A 9496-nucleotide genomic window follows, 5' to 3' on the forward strand; every position below is an offset into this window, starting at 1 on the left:
ACTCACTGTGGAGCACATACAGCAGATGATGAGAATGTGATCTAAAGCCTTCCGGGTGCTGCAGCATCCATTACAGCATCTTCTAACTTTGATAAGTTGCGGTGCGGTTGAGGGTCTACAATCACTGCATCGCTTGATTCCAGTTGGCCGCTCACATGCACACGTGGGTTTGTAAGTGCTCACCTCAGAAGAAATGGGTCAAAATGGGAAAGTTTAAGTGTTAATCTGATCCCAGCTTTCATTAACTGTTTCCAGTGTGCTGCCATTATTTGCCACTCCCACTGTGTTTCTTCATCATTCCTTCATTATCCATGCTGAACTGCAGCTACCAAATGGTAGCAAATGTTATATACTCTTTATTTACTTTTTGTTTGTACAGTGTCGTTTGTAATGATCTCTTCTAGAGGCTCAGTAAATGATAATTTTTCAGTCCTCAGTTGTTTTCAAAGTATGATACAACGATTACATTTGCCAGTTTTATGCCAATGGACGACAAAGTCTGGAGGCAGCTACTTTTCTCAAAAGTGACACAAAAGTGCCTGGTCTACATTTAAATGTCAAACACTTCAACACATTCAAGACTTTTTATCCCGTTCTCCCCTTTTGTTCTTTGATTTTGCCATGCCCATCGTCAATTAGAAGTCCATTTGCTTAGATGAAATTGTGATACTTTGTGTTTCCACTGGAGTGCAGTCTTGTGTCAATTTAAAAAGTGCAGGTCATTATATTTATGAACAACATTAATTATCCAGTCTTCCAATGCTGCATACTAACCGCTGGTAGCTCAAGAGCATGTCAGGGCCACTTGTTGCCCGGTGTCACAGTTGGATCCGGTGGACTAAATGTGGATTTAGACACTTTTCATCTGTCAGGTCCAGGATGTACTGAGGCCAGTTGTGTGCGTGAGATTGATTCTTGCTGCTGAGTTTTGGCCTTGTGGAGGTCCTTGTTCTCCTGTGTCTAATTAAATTAGAGTTAACAAACACAGTTATGGCAAGCAGAAAGACAGGCACAAATAGAGAGGATTTAAAAGTTTAGAGTAAAGAACCATTCAAATCAGTATTGTGGCTAGTGCTCAGTTGTTATCTTGTGATCGGTCAACTCCAATCGCATATGAAACAAACTTTCTGTCTGAATGACAAAGATTGGAGCTTAATAGTGGTGAGCACATATAATATATTTCTTCATAAAGTTTCAAACACAAATTTCATTTAATATTTGCTTTGAAATAAGCAATCAACACCATGCCAATGAATCTGTTCTGGAAAGTGGAAATTAGCAATAAAAGATTGTTACCAATACCCACAGAGTGCAGTATCAGCTGCAGAGACATCTAGCCCTTACTGAGAATATCTGTAGGTTTCTTCTTTCTCCCCCAGTCCTTTGAAGATTTCTGCTTTTTAAAAATGTACTTTGTGTGCTGGTATTCGTGAGATACATAGATCAGCATAGTTTCAAGGTTCTTTTGTGTGAGTCACTGTGTGCATGTGTAAGCACTGAATTGATTTGTGTACTAACAGCTACAGCTTGTAGCTGTATAGGCTTTAACTAATACACACTTGACCAACGCTCTCAGTGAGAGATAATGATTAGGTCACAAAATGCAAACAAAGAAACGAGAGCAGGATGTGAAACTGGATAATGCATCTCTGCTGCGCTGAGAGCAGATTTCTTGGCCTAATATGCATGTTGCCATATGGCCTGATGCACTGCGGATGACAAGGCAAGGATCTCTATGTCACAGTTCATTTGCTCTGGACAGACAAGGTCTGTGGGGGCAATACGGTTGTCAGTGTGTGTATGTACTTACATGTTGTATTTGGTTCTTCTGCCGTGGCACTGACAGCATCCAAACACAGATTTTGTGAGCGTTGTCCATCTTTTTGTCTAGCTGGTTTAGTTTCTCCTCATGATAAATTCAGTGGAGTGAACACAGCATCCACCGCACCCACACAGGCTCAGCATGACCTGGGAGAGATGGAAGAACACACATTTGTGTTTGTGTGGCTTATTGGATTCTATGTTTTAAAGTAAAACAGAAACAATATACTACTCATAATCCACTGCCTATATTTACTGACTGAGCAGAATTGCATTCAAGCAGCAAAAATCAACAATCAAAAGTTTGACAGTATAACAGTATGTACTGTACTGTAGTATGTATATAACAGTTACAGTATGAAGCATCATTCTATTTGAAATTCCATCTCACAGCCGAGGTATACAGACGCACAATTTACCTTTCGTTGCCATTGACATCTGTGGCAGCAGTGCCATTTGTAACTTGGATAGTTGCTGTAGTCGCCCTACTATTCATATCTTGAAGCATGAAGTTTTGATCTGTTAGACCTGCGCTGCATGTGTCAGGGGTGTGGCCACACAGCAATGTCACCTCTGTAAGCTGCTCTCTGGCTGAGGTCGAGAGAACGAAAGGAGAAATAAAGCACTGGGGATTAGAAAATGGGACAAATTCACAGTGGATTGCAATGTTTTATTTAAATGTCCACTCTTAAATTATACTAATTTGGAAACATGCGTGCTTTAAGTACAACCTGTTGTTATGGTGAGAGATGGCTGTCGACTTCTCTGTAAGTAAGTAGGGTACCGACATCTCAGTAGATGGGCATAGGCGGACCTGAAGTCCCTGTTGAGCGCTCCATAGAGGATGGGGTTGAGCGCTGAGTTGGCATAACCCAGCCATAATACAAAGGGAAATTCTGGTACTATGCTCGGATCTGGGTGCTCCTTTAGGCCCAACACTGTGAACAGGATGAAATATGGCAGCCAGCACACAACAAAAGCCCCTATCACCGCTGCCAGTGTCACTGTGGCCTTGTGTTCCCGGAGAGCCACTGCTGTTACACTGGACACCACAGTGGTACTTGTAGATGGATTGTTCCTACAGTTGAAGTTGGCGATGCAAGTGGGTCGGGCACTTAGAATGCGCTTAGCCTGTGCCCGTGCAATGCGAAGTATTCTGAGGTAGGTCCAGCACATGGCCACCAGAGGCAAGTAGAAGGTGAGAAGGGAGTCTGTCAGTACGTAAGGCCTGTTCAGTTCAAAACGACATTTTCTCTCCGGAGCCCAAGGCCCGTGGTTCTGCACTGTCCCATTAACAGTGTTCCAGCCCATCTGAATGGGCAGGAAAGACACGCCCACGGACACTGTCCACACACTGACCATGGCTACAGCCACTTTCCATGGTAACACGAGTGAAGCGTATCTTAGGGGCATGGTCACTGCCAGGTAGCGGTCCACGCTGATAGCCAGAAGGGTGAGGATCGAGGCAGTGCACAGCATGACGTCCATGGAGATGTAGAAGTTGCAAAACACCGGGCCAAGCGGCCACTCATCACTGAGCTGAAGGAGGGCGGAGAAAGGCAGGACCAGCAGGCCGAGCAGCAGGTCTGTCACAGCCAGCGACACAATGAAGCAGTTAGTGAGGCAGCGGAGGCGTCGAGAGGCACAGACAGCTAGGCACACCAGCACGTTACCGCCGACAGTCAAAAGGATGAGGAGGGACAGGATGACACCCAGCATCGCTTTTGACAACATTATTGCTGTAAGTTCACTGGAAACGCTGAGATGTCATCATGGGTGCAGCTTTTTGTGGACTTTTTTTTTTTTTTTTTTTTTTTTTCTTTTTTTGTTGTTGTTGTTGTTGTTGTTTTCTAATTAGTGTTAAGGCAGACATGAAGTCTTACTTTTTGCAAAGAAGACATTGAGACCATCGGCCTTAAAAACATACTGTATACATATAATTGTGTTTCATTGCTGCCATTCCTTAGCTTGTCTTAATGTCACCATGGTTAAATGTGACTTAAGATCTCGGCCACATGTATCTTTCTATTTTCCTGCCTTCCCCTGTACTTCCTCTGTAATCTGCTCTTTCACGGCTCGCTTCTCTTGATCGACTAAACATTCATCTAAACAGATCTTGCACGACGTTGGCTTTAACCATATTTGTCTTTTGATGGATGCAGCCACTGAGAGCTGAAAATCAGCATGACGCTGAAATGTCTGTAATGTCTGTTCAACAGCTTTTCATTTGAGTGGCTGATCCTGAGTGGTCCATGGCATCGTGTTGGCTTAAACAGCGTCTTCTACGGCTGTAGTGACACCTAGTGGACAACGAGGAGCAGCACAATTAATCATTTGATTGGATTTTCAGATCATGCACAGCCATACGTTAAACAGCAAAGAGCAGGTTCGAGCTGTAACCTGTATATAACATACTGACCACAAACCTCATTTAGCAAAATGGCTTTAATAGATTGTGCTAACGTACTTAGTAAGTATTTGAGGTGAACTAGCAACCAAATATACCTTTTGACGAATGTGGCCTCTGCTTTTTAGAATAATACTTTACAAAGAAAAAATACAATAATGAAATGTACACACATTATTCCAGGCTGTTGATCATGGACAGAAATATATACATACATGGAATAGAGCAGAATTAAAGCCCTAAAATATTAATTTGGGACTGTAGTAGTAATAGCTGCTAAAAATGATAGATTAGTCAATACTGACAGATTTTGTAATGGGCGATCTGCTAATTTTTAATACTGCCTTTACTCTCCGATAATCTTCAGCTGAAATGTCCAATGGCATTAAATAATTGACTTCAGGTCTATATACACCATTCAGTCCTAACATGATGTGCAAGTCCCCCCTTTTGCTACTGAAACAGCCCAGAGTCATCGAGGCCTGGACTCCACTGTGTGCGTCTACATTCATCTACCTATCTACTGATCTATCTGGTCTTAATTGCTTATCATGTAATGAGTTCGTTTCATAAAACAAGCAAAAGTTCAGCTTCCTCTTTATGGTGTCAGCTGTTCTGCTGCAGCTAAGATGGTCAGCCTTTAGATTTGCTTTCAGAGAACCAACACTGTCAAACATATTTCTGTGTCGAATGCAAATCTTGAGTTGGTATCAGAGAATCTGATTCATGACCGCTTTTCTGTCAAAAAGAAAAAGCTTAAGAACAGACAGATGTAATAAAGACACTAACTGTTGCAAATAATGTTAAGTTATTTGTCCTCCATGAACTATTAATGGCATCTGGGCAGTGGATTATAATGTGTGCTTGGTGGAATGGGGATAACTCCCTGATAATTGTGTGTGGCGAGCATGTGTTTGCGTCAGTGGGTGGTGGGTAATGTTTGCTCGTCTATTTTCTAACACTGTAATGGGTATTGGGACATTTGCATGACTTGGATCAGAGTCACTCACTTATCGCCTCAAAGAGAGGGAGAGACGTCAAGAGATGGATGCAGTGACTTTGTACAAGGACAGTTAGAAAGAGTTGGAATGAAAATAAAACACAGAGAGAGGTTTTAATTACACCTTGGTCGATGGAATCCGACCCCCATCTCTAATCTGTGAACTCTTTTAATCTCCATTTCTTTGTTCCGTAGACACAATTCTGTCACCATCTCGCCCCTTTGAACTGCATCCAAAGCAAACACCGATAACAGAGTCAACCGTATCAAATGCAGCTCTCAAATGCACATGACATCTCCACTTTTATATTTGACTGCATCACTGACCGAATTGACGACCCACGCATTTCATCCATTTTCATCATCAAAATCTGTCTCTCACTGTCACTCACTTTTGAACAGTTTTCTCTCGCTCTCTCTCACACACACACACACACACACACACACACAAAAGCAAACAGTTGGATTGAGCTTTGGCTTGGCTCCAATGCCGGCCATTTAGAGTAGATTTGTCTGAGAGCATAACCATATTTCTTTCCTGTGTTTATTTTTTGCATAAACATGTCTTTTAATGAAGCTCATATGAATATACAATCCTGCACACTCCCTCATCAAGAAGCTCACATGTTTTGTTCATTCAAAATGTATTTTATTAGCGTTACTTTTTATTTATTAATTCACTTTCAGTTTGTGCAAATGACATTTTAAGTCAATAGTCATTCATCATGATGTTGAGAAATATCATATGACTAAATGGAGCAGCACTCATTTATGTCTGTGATACTTTATTTCTCAACATCTGTTTTCTTTCACAAATGTCTCATTAATTGTCCTTAATGGAAAACTGTGGTGAGTGTTACTGAGTCTGTATATATTACCAAATACATGCACATCCACAGGCGTGCACAGGAACACACTAATGCACAAAATAATAAAAATAAAATAAAAAAAAACATGTCTTGGTAATGGATTTGGAGGACTGTAATGGATTCAAATGGACATTGAGTGCTGTGTTTTGCACAGTAGTCCTTACAGGAGCTTGCTGCAGGAGACCAAGGAGCTCATCAGCTTGTCTCATCCGCATTTCTGTGTGACCGGGGCGACACGCAACGACTGGTGGAAATAACCGAAGAAATATCAAGTGATCCTCTAGATTGCTTCCTTTCCTTGTCTCCTATCTATAAGCATACAAAAGATGTAAATGAGCCCCATTTACGCTCATATAGATCTTTCAGTAAGTGGCTGGGTGAAACGAGCAACATTTTCGATATTGAAATAAAAGGCAGGAAGATCAGAACTGGGAACAGTGACTCTTTATCAGATGTGGTCTGCCCTCAGATGAGACATTAGGTTTTTTTGGTTCTCAGCTAAGATTCACTGCCAGATTTGTTAGATTCTCCAGATACAAAGTACTCATTTTACAATCTTTTTTTTTTTTAAACAGATATATCTGTTTAGAAATAAACAGATTTTCTCCAGTCCAAAGAATAACAAAAAAAAAAAAAAAACATGCATATTGTCACTAAACAAGATAATGTCTCATAATGTTTACACAGCGTCAGGAAATGTTTTAGTTCTATTCTGTAATCACAATTTAGGGAGAATCTCTGAATTGCCAGTATGGTGTAAAATATTTATCCAGTTGAAAAAGACAAATCAAGAATTCATTCACTCACTCATTCAATTTTTCATTCATACTTTCAATGTCTCTATCGCCAAAGTGAAACCGCATGGGCAGACACATGGATGGACGAGGCGATGTTGTTCAAAGAGCGCCAGTAGAGCTTCAAACAGGAAAACACCATGGTGATGTGTCGGATAGGATGGAAATATGACTTTTCTGTTTGTTTCATCCAGCTGAAAAAAAATGACTGGAAACGATTTTAATGAATGCTAAATAATTCTGGTCATATCAAATGATTGCGATCAGCCGATTATTGTAATAATTGGAACAGGCCTGAGTACCAGGATATGCAGTCACTTACATGATATCCAGCGATTTCTCTGATATGGGTTGGTTAACTGAATATGAGACAGTTGTGGGAGTTGAACGGTGCTGCTGCTTTTCCACTCCATGTATGTAATATACATAATAGATAAGAAACTGGTATCAGGTCTGTTAACATTTAATCAGTGGAGACTGTAAAACTAGAAAAGGCCCACAGATGTTGAAAGCAGCTTTGTTTGAACATGCAGCATCAATCAAAGCATCATGAGACAATCAGCCATTTCTAATATGATTCGACTGAGCAACAAATTGTCACTTCCTGCACTTTTGTACTTTCACCCTATAGCTGTCTTTGTGATTGTGATTGTTCGTCTTTCTTTTTGTCCTTGAAAAAGAGAAACCAGATGAAAGGGGAAATGGTCTGGGAAAGCGTTTGCTTGATAACAGTTGTGTGTCCTGACCAATGAAGGAAAGCCGTGGAATCCTGACAAATCGAGTGACAGACACGCCGACACACAGGTACACAGACAGGAACGTTAGAAGCATAAAATATGAGCCACTGCTACCAGCATGCATTGTACGCACACAGACACATGAGCAAGTTGAGTTGAAATGCGGATGATGATGGATTGCCTTCAATGTGTAAGTCGTACCACACCTCTGCTATGTGAACTTATGTTTCCAGTGTTTAACAGAAAACGCACAATCATAAACACTCCATCATGTCCTGCATGAACAGATTTCCTGTCACATATTACAGTTACACTTCTCTACATCTCTTTGTGCAGGGAACTTGTCTCCATGTGGTTCCTTGACCAAGTCATGACACCTAACCACATCCTGTCGCTGTTTTGTTGACTGTTTCTGCTGAAAGATACATTGCAGGTTCATTATGTTGCACAGCTGGCTTAATCCTTCCAATTTGAAATATCTTGAGAGTCTATTGTAACATTTTAATTAAACTGGATGGCAGGGCTTGGGTTTGTTAGATTTGATCAAAATAAAATGAGCATCAAAATCTATATTTTGTTAATTAGTACTTTCCCAGCTAACATCGGCCAGGGAAGAGGTACAACTGAGACAGGTCACTGGCTACCTCAGGGCCAACACATCATTTGTGCTTATGGGTACTTCAGCGTTTTAATTTACTTAATGGAAATGTCTGTGGATTGCGGGTGGAATCTAGAGTACCTGAAGGGAAACCTCCACATGGAGGGGCAACAGAAAAAAGCCCCACTACCTGGGTTTAAGGCCTGGGTGAGATGGCAAACCACGGCACCATCATCAACCATCCTCATTTCTCAGTATAATGAAATGAGGAAACAAGTTTATGGTCAAATATGCGCCTTCTTTTTTTATTTTTATCTCTGTTCATTTATGTATCTTTCTGTGAATGAGTTAATGAAAAGGTGAAACTGAAATGTAAAACTTCAAATTCTAAAACGCATATTGTAACAGGTAATGGGGAGATTACTTCTTTTACTCCAGGATTGCTCCAGAATCATACACACACACACACACACACACACACACACACACAATATTCTTACTTCCTCATTTTCAGGTCTCATTCAATGACCCCCTTGTGTGTTGTATTATAAATTTGTTTTTGTGAATAATAGCCCACTGAAACCTCTTCAACTTTATGCCTGAATTTTAGATAAGTTGTAACACAATGTCAAAATAAGAAAGAAATCATTTCCATTCAGCTGAGCTGACAAACAATCTCTGCAGGGACTTTTAATTCTCCAAGTCTGTTTATGACTGCGGTCAATAGACACACACACAAATTGCTTCTCTAGCAAATATTTTTCTTTCCTTGATTTGTTTCAGTTTAAACATTTTTAAAATTGGGGAAAAAAAGCAGAAACGCACAAATAACTGAAAGTGACAAGCAATAAGATTTAAAGCTGTTTTTTGTTTTTTTTTTCCCCAATGAAATTAAGGGTTCATTCAATATTTTCATAGTGTGCCGATCCGTGAAATGGTGCAGAGTAAAGCAAACTTAATTATGCTTTCCCACCACTAAAACAGCTGGACTGACAGTGTTTTCGCACACAACTCATTCAAAATGATAACATTAGCTGTATTTTGGCATGTATAAAGTAAGAATTTAACAACTCACCTAAGTACTGCTTTTCTTCTTGTCTGACGACTCCCCCAGCTACTGTGCTCTGCTCCCACTGTGACAAGAGAACCACAGTCTCACTCATGAAATGTGTGTACGTGTGTGTACGTGTGTTTGTGTGTCTAATGAGTGTGCAAGTGGGTGTGCGGGAAAGAGGAGTGAGGGAAAGAATGTGTGCGAGTAGCACACTAG

General features: G+C 40.7%; 1 protein-coding gene across 1 annotated transcript; it reads right to left on the minus strand.

Annotated features, from left to right (window-relative positions):
- Window positions 1–827: 827 nt before the first annotated feature.
- hrh2a (histamine receptor H2a) lies at window positions 828–3555 on the minus strand. Its single transcript, XM_029513000.1, has 4 exons — window positions 2553–3555; window positions 2241–2412; window positions 1811–1968; window positions 828–960 (listed from the first exon to the last, which is right to left on the minus strand). The coding sequence occupies exons 1-3, from the start codon at window positions 3553–3555 to the stop codon at window positions 1959–1961; spliced, it is 1185 nt and encodes a 394-aa protein (XP_029368860.1). The 3' UTR covers window positions 828–960; window positions 1811–1958.
- Window positions 3556–9496: the final 5941 nt, after the last annotated feature.

The sequence above is a fragment of the Echeneis naucrates genome, chromosome 10, assembly GCF_900963305.1.
Source record: "Echeneis naucrates chromosome 10, fEcheNa1.1, whole genome shotgun sequence".
NCBI lineage: Eukaryota > Metazoa > Chordata > Actinopteri > Carangiformes > Echeneidae > Echeneis > Echeneis naucrates.

Bases quoted from the DNA above. Each gene is read 5' to 3' on its own strand.
- hrh2a (XM_029513000.1), bottom strand. From the start codon at position 3,555: ATGTTGTCAAAAGCGATGCTGGGTGTCATCCTGTCCCTCCTCATCCTT. The intron at 2,413-2,552 runs GTTGTACTTAAA...TCTCGACCTCAG, and splicing joins ATCTCTCACCATAACAACAG to CCAGAGAGCAGCTTACAGAG.